The following is a 23,911-nucleotide window of genomic DNA, read 5'->3' as shown; positions in this document are numbered from 1 at the left end:
TGTTTTCCTACAAGAGTGTGTAAAAATCAGATACACAAAAGTATGCCAAAAAACAACACTTTTTAAAGAACCGTATTTTGATATGGTTTGTAGTATTTATGGGCAATCCCTCACCAACTTATGAGTTTAGAGAATCCTAAGATATTTTACTAAATTACAAAATTCTTGGTTTTAAAGACCAAAAGTGAAGTAACTTTACAAGGCAGTATAAAGCCTGGGCTTAAAATCTCTGATCTGGGTTCATGGTACCTCCTTCCTTGGGTGATTTGTGAGTATTAAATAAAATACGTTATATAAAAACACCTGGAACAAAGTAGGTACCAGAAAAATAGCAGCTCTTTTTATTTAAGGTATGTGTGCACTATATATAAAATTTTCTTAAATGAAAAACTAGAAAGTATGTAAATCTTTTGTAGGAAGAATCTAACTGACCATTAGTAATACAAATGTAAGGTCACCCAAAGAATTACTCCTCTGGACAATGCCTAGTCTCAAAGAATCAGCTCTGAGAAGAAACTATTTTTTGGAGATCATATACATAAAATTTTAATAAAAATGTTCTAACATTTAAACAGTATTTACTCAAGAATATTTGTATTTTCAGAAAAGAAAAAAATGTCCCCAATAAGAAATGTTTTAGGAAGAAAAGGAGGTAGTAGTTAAACCATAAGAAACTTTCATAGACTCCACCTCGCTGCAAGCCCAAACAGCAGTGATATGCTGACACTGGAGAGGCACTTCTCCTGTCACTTTCTCTTTCCCCTTCTTGTTTCTGAACCAGTTCCGAGACTACTGCCATGATCCAGGAGGGAGGCTGGCTTGGAGAAGGGTAGTGGGAAAGAACAGAATGGCACAGGTCTACTGACTCCAAGTTCCATGATTCTTTCAACTTAGTTTCTTTTCTCTTCCCTCTGACCTAGTTCAAAGCCTCATCTTCCTTTAGCTGGTGTATTACCACCACTTTTTAAATTAAAAAACTTAAACATAGCAAGTGACTAAACAGAAAAAGAACCACCCTCAAATAATACAGAATATAGTCAGTAAAAAGTAGCAATTTTCTGCTCTTCCCACCCAACCCCAAAACCTTGTTCCAACCCTAAAAATTAACTTAGAAATCACAACAAAGATTATATGATTAACATTACAAAACTTATAAAAGCTGAAGTCCATTTGTCCGAAAGCAACTCATACTTCATACCTGTTGAATATAAAATTCCATATATAGAATACACATAAAAAAACAAAAAGTGGTATGCTAAAAACTTCTATGTAGTTTCATACCAAACAAGTTTTCACTATAATTTAGACCACAGTCCTCTGAGGTATATTTTCTGCATACAGAAACTCAATTTCTTTAACTGAAATGCAGGAAGAATGTTGATAAGAAAATCCTATGACCAGAGTGATTGGGATCAGTATCTGTTTAACATTAAAAGATAACCCACAACCCATTCTGGAAACACTAAGCTGAAATCAACACAAGTACAATAAACTGATAAAAAGTTAACCCCACGATGAAAGTAATCAAGTTTTAATGAAATTAAGACTTTATAGTCAAATGATTGAAAATTTTAGAATAACACACATTCTTCCCCTCAAGCAAGTATACAAAAGCTTCCCTTTCTCCAGTTTGACACTGTTAAACCACAAATGAATCCCAAAGTGATGTGTAACTAAATGGGATTTCTTTTTTGTGGTTATCACCTATTACTTTAACATATCACAGGAATTTACGTAACAGGCTAGAGAACAGAAGTAAGAGATGACAGGCGCTTCAGTACCCCCCATGTTATCTACTAAGACCACAGTGTGAGCAACAGAGTGTAGATTCATGGTAGAAGTTCCTTGAATAAAACAGCTTAGACAGAATCTTCCACAAACACAGGTTTTTGCAGTATCCAAATCTCGGCAAAGATGGAAAGGAATGATATGAGAGCTGTACGGAATCCTATTGGAAAAACATGTTTAGAAAATATTTTTTAGTATGTTATTAGATGCAGAACTTCACATACAGTAGCCCCCCTTATCAGTGGGGGATACGTTCCAAGATCCCCCAGTGGATGCCTAAAACCGCAGATAGTGCCGAAACCTATATATACTGTGTTTTTTCCTATACATACATATTTGATGCAACAGCAAAACTACCTCGAATTTCTTTTTCCTTTTTTAAATTTCATGACTAGAAGATTCATTCTTTTTTTCTCTTTTTTTGGTGAGGAAGATTGGTCCTGAGCTAACATCTCTTGCCAATCTTCCTCTTTGTTTTCTCTCCCCAAAGCCCAAGTATATCATAGGTATATATAATACTTGTAAGTCCTTCTAGTTCTTCCATGTGGATGCTGCCACAGCATGGCTTACAGCATGGCTTAATGAGCGGTGTGTAGGTCTGGGCCCAGGATCCAAACTGGCGAACCCCAGGCTGCCAAAGCAGAGCGTGTGAACTTAACCACTATGCCACTGGCCAGCCCTAGAAGATTCATTCTTAAAGTAGATCTTAGCAACCTCAGCATATGAATTTTTCTCTTTCCTTAAGTTGAGAACTTTTGCCTTTTCACTTAAAGGTAGCACTTTATGCTTCTCTTTGGCATATCCAAGTTGCCAGCAACACCACTCTTGCACTTTGGGGCCATTGTTAAGTATGGGTTAAGTAAGGGTGACGTGAACACGAGCACTGTGTGTGCAATACCTGACAGTCGATCTCATAACTCAGATGGCTACTAAGTGACTCACAGGCAGGTGGCACATATAGTGTGGATCTGCTGGACAAGGGGATAATTCATGTCCCAGGTGGAAGGAGCAGGTCAGCAGGAGATTTCATCATCAGAATGGCGCACAATTTAAAACTTATGAATTGTTTATTTCTGGACTTTTCAATTTAATATTCAGACCACAGTTGACCACAGGTAACTGAAACTGCAGAAAGCAAAACTGTTGATAAGGGGGACTACAATATGAGGACATGAATTACTGGACACTGAATTATAACCAGGGAAAAATAAAATTACTCAACTGACTCAGTATGTTTTATCTTTCAAACTGGTAAGAATGGGGAAAATACATTAAAAAACCAGCATATGACATACTGTAAACCGAAGTAGATCTATATCACTTCATAAAGTATCTTGTAGCATTGCCATTTAATAGCATAACCCATTGAATAGAATGAGTCATCTGTCCTTTATAATTATATTGTATGACCAGTGTAACATGATAATTTAAATGTCTAGCTCTGTCATGTAATTCTCATAATGGTAATAGGAGAATTACTGAGTTCCATCTGTGAAGAAACATTATAACAAATAAAGAAACAAATAAACTGTGTGAAACAAATTTAAAACCTGAGTCGTTTGGGGCATTAGTTTTATTTTACTGGCTGAGCAAGTAAGGCTCACCTCACCTTGCTTCAATCGTTCACCCTCCTGATTAAAGCTTCAGCGGTGCCCAGTGCAATTAAAATCAAGTCAAACTCTTTCTCCTCATCTATGAGACGCTAAGAGATGGGCTCTTGAGATTGCCTGCCCACTGCCCAACTCCTCTCCACTAAACACAACCATGCTCCAGCCACTGTCTGTCTCCCACACACTGTCTTTTCTTTGTTTCTCTAGGCCCTAGCCAAGGCTGGCACATATAGGTGTTCAGATCTTTTTCAGTAAATAAAAGCTACTCCTCTATTTAAAATGGAGTTTAAAACTCTATTAGAAAAGTCTGAAAAGATACACATCAAATCAAAAATAGAGATTTACTTCTCGTAAGGGATTGGAGATTGGCCTTGCTTGTAATTTTTCTTTTTTTCACATGTACTAATTTGTTGCTTGTGTAAGTAACAATTTTTTAAAAACTGTGCCAGAAGTGTCTACCATGTATTTACATTAATCTCTTTCAGGCTATTAATTATAGTCTAAGGAAACAGGCAATAGTTAAAAACTATATTTTCTATCTAATATAATTTAAATCCCCACATATTTTTTTAATAGACCATAACTTTGTTTGTAACCAGTAGGTTTAGGACAATTTACCAACAGCTAGAGAATAGATATTCTTCTCATGGTTTGGGATCTATATTCTTTTTAAAACAAAGGGGCTGAAAACACGCAAAACTATACTTTAGTAAAGGTTAGGGTCACCTTATGAGGACCTATATTAATAGAGGGCAAGTTTAAAAAAACAATGCAGGCGGCCAGCCCAGTGGTGTAGTGGTTAAGTTTGCGCTCTCTGCTTCAGCAGCCTGGGGTTTGTGGGTTCAGATCCTGGGCCCAGACCTACACACTGCTCATCAAGCCATGCTATGGTGGTGTCCCATATGCAAAATAGAGGAAGACTGCCACAGTGGTTAGCTCAGGGACAATCTTCTTCAAGCAAAAAAAGGAAGGTTGGCAACAGATGTTAGCTCAGGGCCTATCTTCTCACAAAAAAAACCCAAACAAGCCAACAATATAAATACTACAATGCTAAATCATTCAGCACTAACAAATTATTTTTCTGCCTTACCTATTATATCACATTTTGATCATGTATTTTTTTCCTTCCAACTCTGCACTTTTCCATGTTGGATGTCAGTCTGGTGTTTTTTTGATCATCTGGCCAATTTGTTATGGTCTTTTCAAATCACCAGAAACCATTTACAATGTTTCCCATTTGGATATAATTTTCAAATTTGAATAAGTACAATATGTTATGTTTTTCATATGTAAGTCTCAGAGAAAGCATAGAATAAGAGTCTCATGAGCAACTCTTTGCCAAAAGACACCATTTAGAGTTCCCTCAAATCAGTGGTCTTAATCTGGATCATCAGTATCACTTCTGGAGATTTTTTAAATCTATAGCATAGAACAGGAGCCCATCTCTGGAGATACTAGTTGGTCTGAGATAGAATCTAGGCATCTATATTTCTCATCTACTACTATTTAAAAGCTCCTTCACAGCTAATAACATTGATTTTTAATTGCCAGATAAGCAAATTACATGTAATTATACATCTAATAAATATTTTTGAGAACTATTATGAACCAGGCACTGTTCTAGGCACTTACAGGTAGTCATTGAACAGGTAATTTTTAACTCCTAGTTAAGAGTCAATGTCTTGGGGCTGGCCCCGTGGCCGAGTGGTTAAGTTCGCACGCTCCGCTGCAGGCGGCCCAGTGTTTCGTTGGTTCAAAGCCTGGGGGTGGACATGGCACTGCTCATCAAACCACGCTGAGGCAGCGTCCCACACGCCACAACTAGAAGGACCCACAACGAATATACAACTATGTACTGGGGGCTTTGGGGAGAAAAAAGGAAAAAAAATAAAATGTTTAAAAAAAAAAAAAAAAAGAGTCAATATGTCTTAAACCAGTGGTTCTCAGAGTGTGGTCCCCTGAACAGCAGCATCAGCATCACCTTGTGATCAACTTGTCAGAGAGGCAATTTCTTCAGCCCCACATCAGATTTACTGAATAAGAGTCTCTGAAGGTGGGGACCAGCAACCTACTTTAATAAGCATGATTCTGATGCACTCTCAGGTTTTGAGGATCACCGTCTTAAAACAATAGTGAGTCCTTAGTTACTTTTAGAGCCTTAGTCCTTGAAGCGTGGTTCATGGACTAGTGGCCTCAGCCTCACCTGGGAGCTTGTCTGAAGTGCAGGATCTCCACCCCAGAAATCTGAAACAGAATCTACTAAGGAGACTCCTGGGTGACTGGAATGCACATTAGAGTGTGAGAAGCACTGGTATAAAGCAGTGGTTCTGAATCCTAGTTAGCTGTGCTCTGGAATCACCTGGACATTTACAAAAATACTGGTCCTGCTCTCAGACATTCTGATTTACTAAGTCTGGGGTGGGGACTAATCGCCAGAATTTTTAAAAGCTCCTCAAGTGATTCTAAATGTGAAGTAAAGTTTGAGAACCACTGCTTTAGAATGAGAGCTCTTAAGAAAGGATGGTGAGGAGGGAGGACTGGACTGGGTTTCAGTGGGGTCCATGGACATTATCAAGTTGTATGTGGGTGCCAGTCCCGTGGGCAAGTGGTTAAGTTCACGCTCCGCCTCACTGGCCCAGGATTTCGCCAGTTGGGATGCTGGGCGTGGACCTAGCATTGCTCATTAGGCCATGCTGAGGTGGCATCCCACATAGCACAGCCAGAAGGACCTGCAACTAGAATATACAACTATATACAGGGGGCGCTTTGGGGAGAAAAAGGGGGAAAAAAAAGTTGTATGCAAAATTCTATGTGTGTACTCATGTGTGCATTTTTCTAGGCCCATAACTTTTGTGTTTCTTTTTAAAGAGCCTCTTCCCCCATAAAAAGTTAAGTATCTCTCCTTTGAAATATGGTCTTCCTACTATTTTATAGGTGCTCAGTAATAATTTAGTCCACATGCACATCTTAGCTTCCACTCCTATATGAAAGAAGCATGAACATAATGAATAACAAGTTCAGTGTCTTATGAAACCAACTTTAGTTAATATTCGAAGACAAGGGGAAGAGAACCAACAGCTACTGAGTCCTACTATGTGCCAAATGCTTTGGCATTATATTAGCTCATTTACCTTCACAACTCTGTAAAGTGGGTATTACTGTTTCTGTTTTCCAGATGAGAAAACTGAATCAAATAGGCTAAATAAATAATTTGCTAAAGCTGTACTAAGGAGTGAAGATAGGAATCAAACCCAAGCCTGACTGCAAAGACCACACTTGGCCATTATGCCAGATTGGAGTTCTCACACTTTAGAGTACATTGGAACTACTGGAGGACTTAGTAAAGCACAGATAGCTGGACCTCACCCTCAGAGGTTCTGATTCAGCAGGTGTGGGGTGGAATTCAAGAACTTGCATCTCTAACAAGTTCCCAGGTGATGCTGATGCTGTCAGCCAGGGGACCACAGGTGGAGAAACAATGCCACTCACTCATTCAAGTATTCATTAAGTGCCTAAAATATGAGAGAAGCAGGGGATATCACATTTTAGACCTTAGGGGAACAGTGGAGAATAAGATAAAGTCCATCTCCTCATGGATCTTACCTCCTAGTGGGGAAAACTGACAGAAAACAAACAAATGTTAAAAAATATATAATGCCAAGTAATAAATTTTATGACAAAACATCAAGCAGGGGCTACCTTGCGGCCGAGTGGTTAAGCTCACGTGCTCCACTTCGGTGGCCCAGGGTTTTGCCAGCTCAGATCCTGGGTGCTGACATGGCACCGCTCATCAGGCCATGCTGAGGCTGCATCCGACATAGCAGAGCCAGAAGGGCCCACAACAAGAATATACAACTATGTACTGGGGGGTTTTGTGGAGAAGAAGGAAAAAAAAGAAAAAGATTGGCAAAGGGGGCCAGCCCGGTAACATAGTGGTTGGGTTCGCACACTCTGCTTTGGCGGCCTGGGGTTCATGGCTTCAGATCCTGGGCATGGACCTACACACTGCTCATCAAGCCATGTTGTGGCAGCGTCCAATATACAAAGTAGAGGAAGATTGGCACAGATGTTAGCTCAGGGACAATCTTCCTCACAAAACAAAACAAAAAAAGATTGGCAAGAGATGTTAGCTCAGATGCCAATCTTTAAAAAAAAAAAAGCAACAAAAAACATCAAGCATTGTAAGAGGATTGGGTATAAAACTATAGATAGGGTGGTCAGGAAAGGCCTTTCTGGGGTGCCACTTGGACAGAGAACTGACGAAGTGAGAAAGTGAGCTCTGAGACTTTCTGGAGGAAAAGCATTCCAAGCAGAGGTGAGGAGCAGCAAGAGCATGTAGCAGGCGGTCTAACTGTGCACAGCACCATAAGCTATGTTAAGAACTTTGACTATTATTCTGAGGATGATGAGAATACTAGGATGTCATCAAAGGTACCACATTTTATGACTATAAAGTCTTACCTATTATATAATATGGTCCGTGCAGAAGATTCCAATAAAGTTAACGGCGTCTGCAGCATTATAACTGGAAGGACTTCTGGTTGTTCGAAAGTATTTCCAAAAAGATCCAAGTACTCAAGGGATAAATTTTTAAATTCACTAGGCAAAAATGGAAGCTTATTTCGAGCCGCTGACAAAAAACGCAAGTTTGTCAGTTGTCCTATCTTAAAAGGAAATCGAATCAATTCATTATCATCAAGTTTTAAATCTGTAAGTTCTCGGAGCTGGCAAAACTGCACAGGGAGTGCCTTAATTTTGTTCTTGCTGAGATCCAAACTCCGAAGTGACTTCTGGAGTGTAGACTGACACAACGCTACACTAAATGACTCCAAGTGATTGTCATTCAGGTTAAGTTCTTGAAGGTGGATGAGGTCTCCAATTGTAGCTGGAAGCTTTTTTATATGGTTGTGACTTAAGTCTAATTTCCTCAGGTTTTTTAAGCAAAGCATACGCATATCAACTCGGACAAGCCCACAATAAGAAGTCTGAAGATGTTCCAGAGAATATGGGAAGTTTTTGCTTAGAGGATAGTCCTTTTTGGATGTGATAACCATTTTTGTTTTAAATTTTTCAAATTCTGAAGTCTTCACAGGGGTGAGGGTTGAAAGTGATGTCTCAACCTTGCAGCCTCTATGAGCCAGTCGCACAGCTGAAAGGAAACCCTTTAAACTGCTGGAATTGGCCTGAATAAATAAAAATAAGTTGTACAATTATAAATTCCATTTTAGGTAATAGATGCATGCTAATTCATCCTATAACAAATTCTGTAAAAAGTTATATATGCAAACGATGCAATCGTTTATTGAAAAAAGCTGTAAAAATTTTTTTAGTATTCTGACTAAATTTCAATATAGATACAAAAGACTTTAAAAGTTTTTGAAAAGAATTATTTCAAGAGACAAACTCTAAATGAAACTGTTCAAAGGGAGAACCATAAACGAGGAAAGCATGGAAAAATTCCACTTAAGATTTGGGTTAAAGATGAATTGACTCAAATCTCCATGCCACTGAGATAGTACTGTGCACTGCAAACTGCCCAGGGGTGCCATTCACAAAGACTAGGAATTGTGAAAAGCTATAGCCCTGTCAAAAGTGCTAGAAAACATCAAAAGCAAGAGAGATTGCTTACAGCTGGAAAGAGAAATCACTAATAAAGTAGTATGTGCAACAAAAATAACTAACACTTGCAAGATACTTTAGAAGTTTCCTGAAGTTTACATGTGAAGGACTAGTGAAATTTCAGCAAGTTTGGGAAACTAAGTATGCATCTGTATTTGGCTGGAATGTGGGAGCTTTGTAGAGGAGTAAAAGATTAGAAAGACAGTGTGGGGGCTAATGATAGAAGAGCTTCATGTCAACGTAAGGAGGACAGAAGGGTCAGGCTGTGGGAAATCATGGAAGAATTCTGAGGACGAGAATTACATGACAAGAGCTAAATATTATTTTGGCACCAGTGTACACAGGAAGTGGAGTAAGGAAAGTCTGGAGACTGGGTGAAGTAGGTCCAGCAGAGGGTACCGACTTACAGACTTGGGAGTCACACACAAAGGTTGAGCTGTGAGAATGGAGGGCAGATATGGTAGAGAACAGGCAGAGGACTGGAATAAAGCCTTTATTTGGGGGATAGAAAAAAGGTTGCAGAGATAGGCGACAAAGGAGTGGCTGAGAAAACCAAAGGTGAGCCAGGATAGTGCCCTGTCACAGATGTCAAGAAAGTTAAGATTTTTAAGAAGGGAGTGGTCATCAGTGTCAAATTCTACAGAGCTCAAAAAGGATGAGAAATAACAGCAATGTGATTGGCAAATAGAAAGATCACTAATCTCTGAGGCAGTGTTTTCAATACAAGTTTTGAATAAAAGTAAAGGTCAAAAGAGATAGTAAGAAAGTGGAGGCAATTTCGTCTTTCCAGAAATTTGTCAATTCTATTTTTTAACTGGTAAGACCTCAGTTTGTCTTTAGGTAGAAGGCAGGAGTTAGTACGATGGGCTGAATATTAAGAGAAAATGAAAAACCACAAGAACAGGAGGAGATAGGACAAAATTATTCCATTCAATACAAACCCCTTAAATAGTCATTGAATTTTTAATCTTTGCAAAGCACTTGGCTTGGTGTTAAGAATAACGCAAGATTGAACAAGATGCTGCTACTACTCTCTGGGAAGGGGGAAGAGGAAAAGGGGAGACAGGGCAAAGAAAACAGATTTTTTATTCTTATGGTTCATGCAGTTTTAAAAATGATTATAGTAAACAAAATGCCTGTCCCAAAATGGTTCTAGTTGCATTTTATCCTCTTTTCTTACACCAAACTTAGACTTGAAACCTGTGATTTAGCTGGCAAAATGTAGACCTCTGCCACTTGCCTTATAGAGTTCCAGTCTAAGAACACCCTAAGGCTCCATCTTGGGCACAGAAGCAAACTGTTTTCCTCCCCATCCTGGGCCGCCGTACCAAGAATGCCTCTGTCCTTTGCAGCCACACAAATATGCCTGGGAGGCTGCCATCGCTTCTCCAAACACACCTGCAGCGTCCACCACTATGCAGCCATGTGGAATATCAGGATGTTCAAATAGCCTCTTCTTTAAAGAAAATACAGCCAACCAACCTAACCATTAATGTTTTAATACCATACCTTACTTAGATAGATATCCACAGGAGGCTCCTTCAACCGAACAGTGGCTCTCCCCTCATCCACAAATTTGGTGAAGAATTGCTCAATGTTCTCCTTTAGCTGCTTAAAACCAATAGGAAAAAAGGACAAAACCAGGTATTGTTATTCAGTAATATTTATTACAACCAGAATGTGCCAGTCACTTTGCCAGACTTTGGTTTGGCTTTTAGTCCTTAAGTCTGGGTGTTTTGTGGTTTTAAGTTTTAAAGTTTTTGGTTTGGTTGAGCTTTATTTAGCAGTTGGGTAATTATACTCCTTATCTATTTTCTGGTACATACTATTATTCTATCTGCCCAGTAACTCTTTCCTCTTCTGAGAAGAGAATCCCGTGTTTGGGGAGAATGCTCCTCTTCTCCCATTCCAACTATGTGGCCGTAGGAAGAGTTGCCAATAGCAGTTACTTGCCTTCTCAGTCTCAGTCTGTTAGTCTGGAGTGGGCATGTCTCCTGCAAGACTATCAACTCCACAAAAGCAGGAATCTTGTTTCCTTTCTTCACTACTGTATCCCCAGAGCCAGAACAGTGACTGATAGATAACAGGTGCTCAAAATTTTTAACGACTGACGTTGTTTCTGCTTTAGACTTCAATTCAACTACTTATTGAGAAGCCACTATGTACCATGAACTATGATGGGGGCTTGGGACAATGGTGGTGAATAAGACCAGCATGGTAATTACACTGATACAGTTGCCAATCTGATGAGAGATAGTTATTAAACAGGTAACAGTAAGCATAACAAATACTAAGACAGGCTGCTCTAAGACTTTATAGCAAAGGAATCTTACCTGGTCTGGGGGTACGAAGGTGACCTGAAAGGTGAGAACTGAAGGATTAGGAGATGTTGGGCAAGTGAAGATACTGGTGGAAGAGGGAGGGGATGGCCTACCAATAAGAGAACAGTGTGTGCAAAGCCTTGAAGGCAAGAGAACTCGGCAGCTGTGAGGAGCTGAAAGAAGTTCGGAATGGCTGAAGGATCCAGTGAAAAGAGGCAGGTGAGCCTAGAGGTAAACAGAGATTAGATGGTGAAAGATTTTGTAAATCACGTTAAGAATCTTGGATTTTATCCTAAGAACAATGATACCTACTGAATGACTTTAAGTTGAGAACAGGGTTAGATCTACATTTTGAAAAGTTCCCTTTAACCACAGCGTAAGCCTGACCTTTGGGGGAGAGGAGAATAGGACGGGAAAGGACAACGGTAGAGGTAGAGAGATCCCTTAAGAGACTGGGCAGGCAACCGATAATGGTGGTTTAGACCACAGCTGGGATGGAAGGAGGTATGAGAATCTGAAAGATACCTAGCAGGCAGAACTGGAAGGATTCAACAATACACTGGATCTGGGGAAGCAAAGGTTTCTGGATGGGCAGAACACTGTCAGAGAGCAGGTTTAGGGGTGGCAGGGAAAATTAATTTTTAGATATTTTGAGTGTGAAATGCTGCAACACATCCACGGGAAGATTTCCAGTAAGCAGCAGATTCAAGGCAGAAGTTAAGGGAGAGGACTGGGGAAAGACACAGGTTTGGAAACCACAGTCAGGTGGGTGGTAGCTGAAGTCACAGGACCCTTCAAGGCCCAGAACCAACACCACCTCAGTTCATCCAACAAATGATCACTGAGCACCTCCTCGTCCCCAGCCCTGTGGCACCAGCTCCTCCACAAAACTTCCTCAAGCCGTGCCATCAGCATTCACCTCGCTTCGACCTCTCTTCCAGCACTGCCATCGCCCACCTGTACTGTAAGTAGTGGTTTGCTTCTCCCTTTCTGGTCTCGGAGGGACAGTGACTAAATCAAGTTTATCTCCCACGGTATCTAGCACTGCACCCTGCACACAGTGAGTCTCCAACGAGCGGTTTACAATAAAACTGATCACGACTGCCACTCAGTGGGAGCTTTAAGGGCGAGATCATCACAGACTTCTCAAACAGGCAGGCCTCAGCTGGGCATGGCGGAGAGAGGTTTCGGGGGAGACACTGGAGGAGAAAAGGGACACCCAATTCTCCTCATGAGTTTGCTTCTGTCCCCCAACAGCTCTCCAACCTATAAAACGGTGGGTGACTTCTGACGTCCTTTCAACTCAAAAAACTACACGAGTGATTCCTTGAACGGGGCGGGGTGGACCATCGAGACTTTCAGCTACTGACGTCCAACAACTGGGGTCTCTGAGAGAGGCAGGGACGCCCCTTTGCTCCGCGGAGCCTTCGCCGCAGGGGAGACGATCCCAGGGACGGCACCAAGTCCTGTCACGAGGCGCACGCGAGGGTGGGCGACCAACTGCCCCCTCGACTTCATTTACAGCACTCGCGGGGGGACTGCAGGCATTCTGAGCACATGTCACAGTGCTGCTCGTGACGGGAGAAAGGCTGATAAAACCCGCGCTCCAAAAGTCCTATTTCGACTTCCATCTGCTTCTAGAGAGCTGTCTACCGCTCTGCAGGTAAGAGCGAGCCCCGTTCCTAAAGAGTCGGGCCTTGGGAAATTAGGAAAAAACAAAAGGGACGCAGTAACCAACCACTTTCCTAAAAGCATCAGCCGCCCCAGAGCACTCCCGCTTCGCCGCAGTCCGAGCCCGGTCTGCCGCCCTCAGTCAGACGCCGCGCCTCCCCGGGAGCCTCACGGCAGCGCGCGGCGACGCCGCGGAGACCGGCCCTCCGGCCGAGCGCGCCGCCCGCCACACTTCCCGCGGGCAGCTCCCGCCGTTCCCGCGCGCGGCTCGGGGCTCGGAGGCTGAGGCCAGACGCGCTCTCCGGAGCGCCCGCCTCGGGTCCGCGGGGAGACGCCGAGGCCCGGGGGCCCGAGACGGCCCGGCCGCCCGCACGCACCTCGTAGCGGGTCCCGCGCTTGTCCCGCAGGGTGGCGACCAGCAGGCCGGCGCGCGGCGGGCCGCCCCGGGGCTCGCGCTGACAGAGGCTGAGCACGGCGCGGACGGCCCTGCCCCGGCTCCGCAGCCCCAGGGCCGGCAGCCGCCGGCTGACCACCTCCACCTCGCAGTGCAGCCTCATGCCCGGGCCGCGCGTCCGCAGGCCGCCTTGAAACTTCCCGCTTCCCGCCGCGCCGGGGTCCTCGGGCGCGGGCTGCCCGCGCTCCGCCTGCCGCGCGTCGGCCGCGCTCCCAGCCGCCCCCTCCCGGCCGCCCGCGGCGGACGGCGGCCCCTCCCCGCGCCGGCAGAGCGCTCGCTCCCGGAGGCTGCGGCCCGGCGGGGCGCGGACACCGCCGCCTGAGGACCCCGGCGACGGGCGGGGCCGGGCCTCCCGGAGCAACGCGGGGGTGGCGGTGCGGGCGCCCAGCCCGCGGGGAGGCAGCGTTCGTCTGTAAAGGGACACTCTGCATCTGCGTGGCTTCGGCCTGGGACGACGCGAGTCGCCCAGGGCCGGGCGGGGCGACCGTTACTGCCGTTGTGGCTCCGCGCGCTCCGGAGGCAGCGCCCGTGCCGTCAGAACGGACTGGCCGGGACGCCGTCGGGAGCGGGTGGGGGACCGGCCCCGGGGCCTTCGCGCCCTGAGCCCCTGGACCGAGCGGGGCCAGCCCCGGGTCGTGGTCGCGCCGCCCCGCCTCGCCCGACCCGGCCTGGCGGTGAACGTCCCACTGGGTCTGAGCTGCCCCTTCGCGGGTGTGGAAGGCCGTCCGGAAATAGTGTCAATTCTCTCCGACACTACGACCGTTTCTCCCTAAATGAGGTCTCTGTTGACATGTTGAACCTAAAGTGTTGTCTGTTGATTCCTCATTCTGAAACACATGATTGGGTCGTGAAAAATAGTAACTAAGATGATAAAAAATTACCTTTGTTTCTATTTAGTATTTCTGCACGGACTGCATGAAACACTACTCAGAATTTAGCAACAGTTAATCTCATGGCTAGAGAGAAACAACTAAAATGACAACCCTAGGATTTTCAAAGACAATTAGACTTTATAGGAGTTACCCATTTTTGTTCTTTGAGTGGGTGACAATGTAGAAGAAAAGAATAAAACCCTATCCTAAAGCATTACAAGTACGTCATCCATACTCTCAATCTCTAGGGGCAGTTGGGAGCTGGGAAAAATCTTAAATGTATAAATCGATGTACAAAAATCAAGAATAACCCCCCTCTCCCCAAAAAGCCCCAGCTCTTTATTTGGTGTTATATGCCTTTTACTTGGGTTGTTGAAACATGAATTCAGTAATTAAATAATGTAAATGTATGAAACTTGCTTAACAGTTCTAAGGTGATCTTAGAGTCAAAAAATAATGTGTACTGCCAAAAACTTGTCCTAACCACCAGATTCTCAAAACGGATGTGTGATTGATTCCCAAAATATTTAAGTAAGATTAAATAAGATTATCGTGTTAAACAAGATAATATTGGACTGAAGGTAAAGCAAACATCTGTTTTTGAGATCTCATCCCCCTCTCGCCATCTTCCCCTTAGTCCACCATTTTTAATGGCTGGCATGCTTGGATCTGATGTTTGTTCTTAGTGGACTGTTTTATGAAGCAAAGGATTCTTTGAACAGCTATCCACACTTTTCTCTTTACCACAATACAAATAAAATCTGCCCAGTGACCTCCCCTACCTTCATTTACCTCCAGGTAGTTTGCATTGCAGAATGACTGGACATGGAAATACAAAAGGAATTTTAAATTGGGCCACCAGTTTTTGACAAAAGGAACCAAAGAAATAACATCTAGATTTGTTTTCCTTCTGTAAACCTGGTTCCTCTTCTTCCTGATCTACATCTCTTCTCTGTTTTCTTCATACTAATTAATCCTATTAATCATTCAAAACCCATTAGTTCAGTTTCCGTTAAGCTTTCTTTAACATCTTTTTTTTTTTTCCCCCGAGGAAGATTAGCCCTGAGCTAACTACTGCCAGTCCTCCTCTTTTTGCTGAGGAAGCCTGGCCCTGAGCTAACATGTGTGCCCATCTTCCTCTACTTTCTATGTGGGACGCCTACCACAGCGTGGTGTGCCAAGTGGTGCCCATGTCCTCACCCGGGATCCCGGCCGGCGCATCCTGGGCCACTGAGAAGCGGCACGTGTGCACTTAACTGCTACGCCTTGGGGCCGGCCCCTTCTTTAACATCTTAATCTTCCTTTTTGGAGTTTGAAAATCCAATTTCACTTAAAATTACCTTTCATTTCTTTTATTTCCCTGGGTTTCGGGCACATAGCAGACATTCAACAGATAATGAATTGAATCTCTCTGACTTTTCCCTTCATTTGTGCCCATAGTAAACTTTACCGAGTTTGTGGCTCACTTGGGTTCAAGTTAGCAAAGTCATAGTCACATCATATTCTTAAAAGAGCGAGGTCACATTCTATGGGCAGTATTGACTTGACTGCCCTAGCACATTGGGACCAGATCTTGGAGTTGTTTGTTTTAATGGTAAACTTCATCTAAAGGAAATAAAGCTAAATAGTTAACAAGCATACACCTAAGCATTAGACCCCATGGTGCTGCCTTGCCCCTGTTGACAGTCTTGGTTCATGTCTTTAGGTTGTGTTTCCACTATGACTTCCTAATTAATACCCACCTTTCCATTCTTAGTACCAGCATGTCAGCTCAGAGCATTACTTCCCTCCAGAAATATTCCTAAATTCATAGGTCTTCTTACTTCAATTTATTCATTCATTGAGTATTTATGGTGTTCTTGCTGTATGCCCACATCCATGCCAGATGTTTAGAAGGCAAAGATGAGTTTACAGTGTTTAGGAAAGACAAGTCAAACAACAATGATACTACAATGGAATAAATGTTAGAGGAGGACATTAGAGGAGTATAAAGCAGCCAGACGAGGAAAACATTTTGTTTGCTAAACCAAGGCCTTTGAACTTTAGCCTGAAAGTCCTGGAAAACCATTGATAATTTTCAAGCAGGAGTTAAAATTCAGGCCTGTTTAGGAAAGGTCCCTGTGGTCAGTAAAGAGGATACTTTGGAGGTGGAGCAAGCCCAGAGGCTGAGGATAAGTCAGGAGGCTAATGCAGTCAATAATGCACCATCCACACTGCTGCCAAATTGAATTTCTAAAGGGTCTCCTATCACAGAACTCTAAACTTTTGGAGCTGAAACAGAGTTCACAGATATTCTAAGTTACTTCTTTCATTTCACACAAGGGGAATAGAGGCGGAAAAGAGTAAAGGGATTTGTCCATGACCTCACAGATAGTTAGTGTTAGAACAAATAGTGCTCAACTCAATCTCATATGCTGCACCGAATTCTTCCCAAAACCTTTCATGGATTTCCACTCTTTGCAATTTAATTAAATACAGTTGCCCAGAGGCTTATCTCTTGTTCTCTTTAGAACCCAGGTCCTATTACTCAGCTGGACACATCTCCCCAGGGCATCCTGTGTGGTTTTTAGTTCCTTCTTAGCACCTGCTCTTGGGATTCCCTGGAGCTCAACTCTGCATTTCAAAACATACGATATTTCATCTCGCACTTTTGGTGTTCACGGGAAGAAGAATCTTAGGTCATCTTGTCCAAAATATCTCTATATGAATAGTTATTTAATGCCTGTCTTCACCTCTAGACAACAAGATGCCTGGGAACAGGTTCTGAGTCACTACTGTTATATACAAGGCCCGGGGTAGTGTTCACATATAGTAGGCACTCAATGCAAATTTGTAGAAAGAATGAATGAGTAAATGAATATATGTATTCATTTAATGAATATTGATGACAGCCTGGATTGTGCTAGAATAGAGCAAGCTTATAGACTAGCATACACTCAATTAGTGTTGCTTGTGTTGGAGTATGGAACTAGCCATTTGCGAGAGAGGGAGGCTGGATTTCTCCCTCACTCCTGGTGGGCAGGGAAATAAATTTTAGGTGGATTCAAGATTTGAAATAAAAACTGAAAATGTAAAAGTACCACAAAAAAACACAGTTTTAGAAATTTGACACAAAACCTAAAAGAAGTAACATAAGTTAATAAATTTTTTTCCTTTAAAATATTTTATTACTTATAAAACACAATAGGAGTAAAAAGACACAAGTGACAACATACATTTACACATTACAAAACAATCTTTTCAGTGTCTTACATTATATAATACAACAAATGACATTTTCTCTTTATATCTAAATAGATCATAAGATTTTTCTAGATCACTGTTATGCAAATTCATTTATTATGTCATGAAAATGTATACTTTTAGCAACATTTTTTAATTGCAATAGCATTGGTTTATAACATAAATTTCAGGTGTACATCATTATATTTTGATTTCTGTGTTCACCACCCAAAGACTAATTACAACCCACCACCACACTCGTGTGCCTAATCACCCCTTAGCCCTCCTCCCTTCCCCTCTGGTAACCACCAATCCAATCTCTGTCTCTATGTGTTTGTTTGTTGCTTACTACATAACATGTAAGCATTTTGCATGGAAGAATATACCAGAAACAAATTAAAGAAAGAAATAAAAATCTGGGGTTGTGGTGAATAAAATAACTTTGCAACTAGGATGAAGGACAAGGGCTCATTTCCTTGCATGTAAGCATTTACAAATAGAAAAATTACAGATCAGCAACAATAAAAAGGTGGGCTGTAGACTCAGAGGAGAAGTGCCCAGGTGGAGCTACATGGCTGGCTCATACACATATGAAAACAGGCTCTGCCTCACCAAAATTCAAACTAAAACGACATCTACTGTTTTTAGGCTATCAGAAGAACAAATATAAAAAATTTGCTAATTTACACTGTTGGGGGATTGTGGGAAAACAGATACTTTCTATGGGTATGAGTTTGAATTGTTACAATTTCTATAGACAGCAAATTGGTAATATCTATGAAAAATGTAAAAACTCATATTCTGTGACCTAGCAGTCCCATTTTCAGAATTTTAGGCACACTTTATTACATTTACATACTACATAAATATAGATATGTAAGTATGCAAAAAAAAGTTCACCTAAGGACGTTTCACTTCCTATTTTTGCTATATATCTCTTCATAGCTTTTATACCCTTCTAAGATGCTTTATGATCTATCATCATTGGGTATGGTATGTTTCTGTTTGTGTAAAGGAAAAGAGATGTAATAAATACATATAAATATGAATACAAGCATATGTATATAGACACATTTATACGTATGTGTGTCCCTAGATATACATACAGGTACACACATACATGGGTGTGTGAGTGTATAGACAGAATATTTCTTTAAGGCTCCCTCCTAAAACTGGTAACATATTGGTCTGGATAGGGAGATGAAGAAATAGGGGTCTGGGCTGGAGAAAAACTCACTTTTAAAAATATATTTTATGTATGTATGTTTTACTTTAGAATATATAGTTAAAATATCCATTTTCTGAAGTGGGTATATATATGCACACACACTATTAAACACTGGACTTTAAAAAAGATTGATTAAATCATTAAAGACTTAATTCTGATCAGCTGGAAAGAACTGGCTGCTGAAGCTCAAGTGTACATATTATTGTGATAGTTAAACAGGCAAAAGATGTATCTTAGACCTTGTCTGTGGTAAAATAGATTTTTAAAAGTTTAGAGAAAAAGTATGGTTCTGAAATTGAATAACTCAAGAGAGATGCAGGTCTTTAAATAATAAAATTCTGATGTACAATTACAAATGATTGTGAGAATACTCTGAGGAAGAAAATAGGAGATATCTGAACTAATAGTGTTTTACATGTAGATCATTCCAATGTGGTTAAATTAAAAATACAATGTCTATATTCTGTACTGTTAGAATGTTTCAATCTTCTAAGTATTTTATTTTTTCAAAAAGAAAATATCAGTAGGGGTTATCTGGCCAAGGAGATTATGGTACATTTTTCTTTTTCTTTGTATTTCATTGTGGGAAGGAAGGAAGGAAGGAAGGGAGGGAAGAAACCAAAACCCAGTAAGTTTTATATCAGAGGAAAATGTGTCAAAAAGTATTTAAAAGCTAAATACAAAAGAGTGCTAGGAACCTGTAAGAAGAGTACAAGATTAAGGTAAAAGGTCTTTATAAACACCAGCTTAAAATGGACTTTTAAAGCTGTATTCTTAGCTTTCTTATTGAAAAAGGCGATAATTCCATTGGTTGAGATAGACGGTACCACATTATCTTAAAACTAAGAGGAAACACAACTTCTCAACTGCAGTTTTGTAATATCTCCATCAAGAATAATTTTCAAGACCAGAATAAACATTAAGAACGTCTTGAATATCAAGATAGTTTCACAGATTGTTCAAGTGTAACTAATTACTTCTTGTTTGTCTCTTTTCTCTTTTAAATGAGTTCACTTCTTTAGGCCCAACAGATTATATATCAGAATGTTGAAAATATTTATGGAATTGATCTCAGAACCACTGTAATCTTTAAAAAGTTATGGAGACCAACTAGGAAAGACCTGAGAAGGCTATAGTGGGCAAATGTTAGCTTAGCTTTTGAGAGGCACATGGATTTTGGAAACCACACGTCAATGACTGATATAAATTCCAGGAAAACTGTGGAAGCTTGACACTGGACCCTCACAGTCAGGCTCTCAATAAAAGACCTTTTCAATCTTATCTAGCACTGTGCTTTTGTGCGTCCTCCACTCTCGTTACGCAAGGTTCTTCACCTTCCTCCAGACCTTTCCCAACTCCACTCTTTGCCTCAAACTGTTCCTCTCTCACTAGGCATTCACTTCCTGTAGAAATCCCATCCTTTAAGGTTTATCTCAAAGGCCCTGAAATGTACCTTAAGCTGGAATTAATTTCTCTCTTCTTTGCTCCTCTTGAACTCCACGAGCACATCCATCTGTGAATACCGTACGTTCTGCTTTAGTTGCAGACAGGTCACTGAGTGACAAAAGTTGAAACTGGAAGGAAAGGCTCTTTGAGTTCATCTTGTTTTCCTCACTACGTATGCAAGTTTTAAGGGCAGGACTCTAGTCATATCTGGTGTTTTAATCTGACTTGTCCCCTTCCTTCATCACGTAAAAAAGTGCCTAATTTAATGACTGGGAGGGGCACTCCACCAGAATCCTGAAGTAACTTACCTTCCAGAAGTGTTGTATTTCAGTTATAAAATAAGGGTTCACGTGTCAAAGTTTCCTGGATTATTGCACCTTGTGGTACATTTCATAGTTAAAGCTTTTATTTCAGATCCATATAACGTTCTAGGTTTATCTAGAGGCATTATAAACGACCACGTGGAATTTAGAAATCTTTCAGCAGATTATCAGACGGTATTTGGTTTTCACTAGTTGTTTTGTCACCAATCACCTAGTCAAAGCAACATACGTTGCACATTTACTCGTTTCTCACTTTAAACTCAACCAACTACATGTAAATATCAAACACACTAAGGCTCGCATCATTTTTATGGAATGACGTAGGTGTACTTCTATGAGGAGTGTGTCAATAAAAAAGGAAAAGACTTTGAAAACGGATTCTGTTTGACCAAACAGAAACTCCTACTGTTGACTCCTAATTATTACAGCTGATTTTGTTATTTTGTAAATTTATCCCAGTAGGTGTCAGTGCTGAGTTGAGGCAAAATCCTTTCCCCGAGTGTAAAATTAATTAAAAGGACGTAAAATGTTCCGGCGATGAAAAGACGGTAGGATCACAGGGTCATTTGTTTCTTTTTCTGGGGGTTCAAAAATTCCTTCCCGAGGGTACAAAAGAGACGGGGTCTCGCTATGTTGCCCAGGCTGGAGTGCAGTGGCTATTCACAGGCGCGATCCCACTACTGATCAGCACGGGAGTTTTGACCTGCTCCGTTTCCGACCTGGGCCGGTTCACCCCTCCTTAGGCAACCTGGTGGTCCCCCGCTCCCGGGAGGTCACCATATTGATGCCGAACTTAGTGCGGACACCCGATCGGCATAGCGCACGGCAGCCCAGAACTCCTGGGCTCAAGCGATCCTCCAGCCTCAGCCTCCCGAGTAGCTGGGACTACAGGCGCGCGCCACCGCGCCCGGCGCTCGGAGCCGGCGCCTGGGCGCACTAGAGGCTGCGGCGCGTGACGTCACCCGGCCCGGGGCGGGGCGGGGCGGGGCGGGGCGGGGCTAGGCACGCCCCGCGAGAGGCGGTCCGGAGGCAGAGGCGCGCTGACGTCATCAGCGGCGCCGGCCTGGAACACTTCCAAGACTTCGCGCCGGTCGCTCCCGCGGACTAGCGTAAGCAAACTGCGCACGCGTCGCTTGTCAGCACTGCATTCTGGGTAAAGTGTCCCCGAAGTGTGAAGAGCGCATGCGTGCGCCACCTCCTTCTTTTCGCCTCGTTGCCTCCGAGAAAGCAAGATGGGTCACCAGCAGCTCTACTGGAGCCATCCGAGGAAATTCGGCCAGGGTTCTCGGTCTTGGTGAGAAACGGAGTGTGGTTGTAGGGGGAGGGCTGCCCTGGACCGCGACTCTGCGTGAACTCTACGGGGAGGAGCCCAGGCGGCGCGGGGGGGCGATGGCGCGGTGGCTGCCGCCATCACGGGTCTCCGTGACGTCCGCGGGGCCGGCGGTGCGGGCGCGGATCCTGTGACTCGTGCGGCCGGCAGTAACGCCGTCTTCCCTCACAGCCGCGTCTGCTCGAACCGGCACGGCCTGATCCGGAAGTACGGCCTCAACATGTGCCGCCAGTGCTTCCGCCAGTACGCCAAGGACATCGGCTTCGTGAAGGTGCGCGGGCGGGCGGCGGGGGTCCTGGGCAGAGCCTTCCGGGCCTTCGCGCCCGCCGCTGCAGTGTCGGGCCGCGTGCGTGTGGGACGGTGACTCACTGTTGAGAACCCGCTGAGTTGCGTTTTAGGTCTCTAGTCGTCTCTGGACGGTTTCCAGGGACGTGCCTGTGTTGACCACTGCCCTGCAGTGCTGGGTAGCTGGATGCACGGGAGTGTGCTGCAGTGAGCTGGAGGTTTGGGCCGCGTAGACCTTGTCAGGGCGCGGACGGAAGTCTGCCCTGGTCGTCTGACTTCAGTCAAGTCCCTGGAAGCTCAGCTTCTGCCTCTGAAAAATAAGTGCCAGTGCTGTTGCAGGAATTAGCTAGTTAGCGTGTAGGAAGCTTTCTGGGCTCTTAAAAATCACTTGAATGCCCAAGTTTTTTTTAAGGTGAGAAGGAATTCTTACTGGCTCTTTCAGATAGAGTAACTAGCTTTCTAAGTAATAAGTATTTAGGATATTGAGTAGAACCTACTTGTTAGAAAATGGCTGTCTTAGTGTTAAGGTATTGTAGTGGATAGAAATTGTTAATGTGAGACCTCTGGCAGAGACAGAGTATCTTAAGGTTAGACTTTTAGCTTTGACCAGATTCTTTACGACTGTATGCTTGGTGTTAGAACGTGGAAGTTCACTAACTCAGTGGGAGGTAGCATGTCACAGAGGAGAGAATGGACTCAGGCCTTCGGGCAGCTGTGTGTCCCCAGTTCTCAGAGATTAAGATCAAATGACTTAGTTTATCAATGACTTCTGGAATAGTGTCTGGCACACATTGAGTACCAAAATATTAGCTATGTGATTAGTTACCTACTTAATAACCATCGTGAGCTTTTGGTAAAGATCATTTTCTGTAGTGGTGTTTTTGGAATGGGAATTCCTTCGTGGAAGAAGCGAGAATACCAATGCCAAAGTTCACAGACTGAAATATAATGGTTGTGGTGTGTGCAGCAGCTTGTAGTAGGCATTCAGTAAATATTTAGCTAGTTTGGGTAGGTCAGATTTCCAGTTTACACCTCATTCTACAATGAACCAGTTTTTGTGAGAATAAAACAGATATTTAAAGCCTTTAGAATTAATTCGTTTTCTTTTTTTTTTTCCAGTTGGACTGAGTGACCTTCCACGAATGCGTTATCCGAGCCATCTCCCGACGACAGAAATGATGCTAGTTATTTGTACATAAAATAAAAAAATACTTCAATTATGGGTGTTTTAACGTCAATGGAATAGTCAATTGATTATGGAAATCCTTTTAAAATTTACTATTTCTCAGTGGATTTATCTTCAAATATGTGGCTTATGTTTTCTCAGGTAAAAGTATTCATGCTAAACTCTGAGTATGATAGTTTTGTTATTACACTGTAAAAAAACACTTTTTATGTGAAGTGCCTGCTATATGTAGGAGCATCCAGCATTGTAACCTAAGACAGACTGTCTCGTGAGCCCTTGACTCACTGCAGTGAGCCGGGCGCTGGGAGTAAAGCTGTTGAGAAATGCTTTTGAGAAAGAAGGTTATCATTAAAACCCGCTCTGGGCATTTGCCCAGAGGTGGCAGTCCTGCCTTTTGGGGAAATTCACAGATGAAAGCTTGTAAGTTTTTCAAATATTTGTGTGTGGAAGGGAACAGTGATTAAAAGTTCACTGGGTCGTGTAAACAAAATAGGTTTTAGTGGACTGAACATGAAAGCCAGGAAGCAAGTCTTTTGGAACAGTTTAGGCAGGTGAT

General features: G+C 42.7%; 2 protein-coding genes across 7 annotated transcripts; one reads left to right on the top strand and one right to left on the bottom strand.

Annotated features, from left to right (window-relative positions):
* Positions 1-318: 318 nt before the first annotated feature.
* On the bottom strand, positions 319-13,682 carry LRR1 (leucine rich repeat protein 1). Of its 6 annotated transcripts, none has more exons than XM_023624691.2 (5): positions 13,387-13,682; positions 11,351-11,563; positions 10,527-10,628; positions 7,860-8,581; positions 319-1,948 (listed from the first exon to the last, which is right to left on the bottom strand). In XM_023624691.2, the coding sequence occupies exons 1-5, from the start codon at positions 13,564-13,566 to the stop codon at positions 1,708-1,710; spliced, it is 1,458 nt and encodes a 485-aa protein (XP_023480459.1). In that variant the 5' UTR covers positions 13,567-13,682; the 3' UTR covers positions 319-1,707. The 6 variants fall into 6 exon arrangements, with proteins under 6 accessions (XP_023480459.1, XP_023480464.1, XP_023480474.1 ...); XM_023624696.2 differs by having other exon boundaries at positions 10,527-10,625; positions 13,387-13,661; XM_070242405.1 differs by lacking the exon at positions 319-1,948 and adding an exon at positions 6,765-6,910 and having other exon boundaries at positions 13,387-13,659.
* Positions 13,683-21,602: 7,920 nt separating this feature from the next.
* Positions 21,603-23,389, top strand: RPS29 (ribosomal protein S29). Its single transcript, XM_001494060.6, has 3 exons — positions 21,603-21,848; positions 22,056-22,155; positions 23,289-23,389. Exons 1-3 carry the CDS (start codon positions 21,787-21,789, stop codon positions 23,295-23,297), a joined length of 171 nt encoding a protein of 56 aa, XP_001494110.1. The 5' UTR covers positions 21,603-21,786; the 3' UTR covers positions 23,298-23,389.
* Positions 23,390-23,911: the final 522 nt, after the last annotated feature.

The sequence above is a fragment of the Equus caballus genome, chromosome 1 (genome assembly GCF_041296265.1).
Source record: "Equus caballus isolate H_3958 breed thoroughbred chromosome 1, TB-T2T, whole genome shotgun sequence".
NCBI lineage: Eukaryota > Metazoa > Chordata > Mammalia > Perissodactyla > Equidae > Equus > Equus caballus.
This window is presented reverse-complemented; position numbering and strand designations above follow the sequence as displayed.

Bases quoted from the DNA above. Each gene is read 5' to 3' on its own strand.
- LRR1 (XM_023624691.2), bottom strand. From the start codon at position 13,566: ATGAGGCTGCACTGCGAGGTGGAGGTGGTCAGCCGGCGGCTGCCGGCC. The intron at 10,629-11,350 runs GTAAGATTCCTT...ATTGGTTTTAAG, and splicing joins CCTTCGTACCCCCAGACCAG to CAGCTAAAGGAGAACATTGA. The intron at 1,949-7,859 runs GTAAGACTTTAT...TTTTTCCAATAG, and splicing joins CGGACCATATTATATAATAG to GATTCCGTACAGCTCTCATA.
- RPS29 (XM_001494060.6), top strand. From the start codon at position 21,787: ATGGGTCACCAGCAGCTCTACTGGAGCCATCCGAGGAAATTCGGCCAG. The intron at 21,849-22,055 runs GTGAGAAACGGA...CTTCCCTCACAG, and splicing joins GGCCAGGGTTCTCGGTCTTG to CCGCGTCTGCTCGAACCGGC.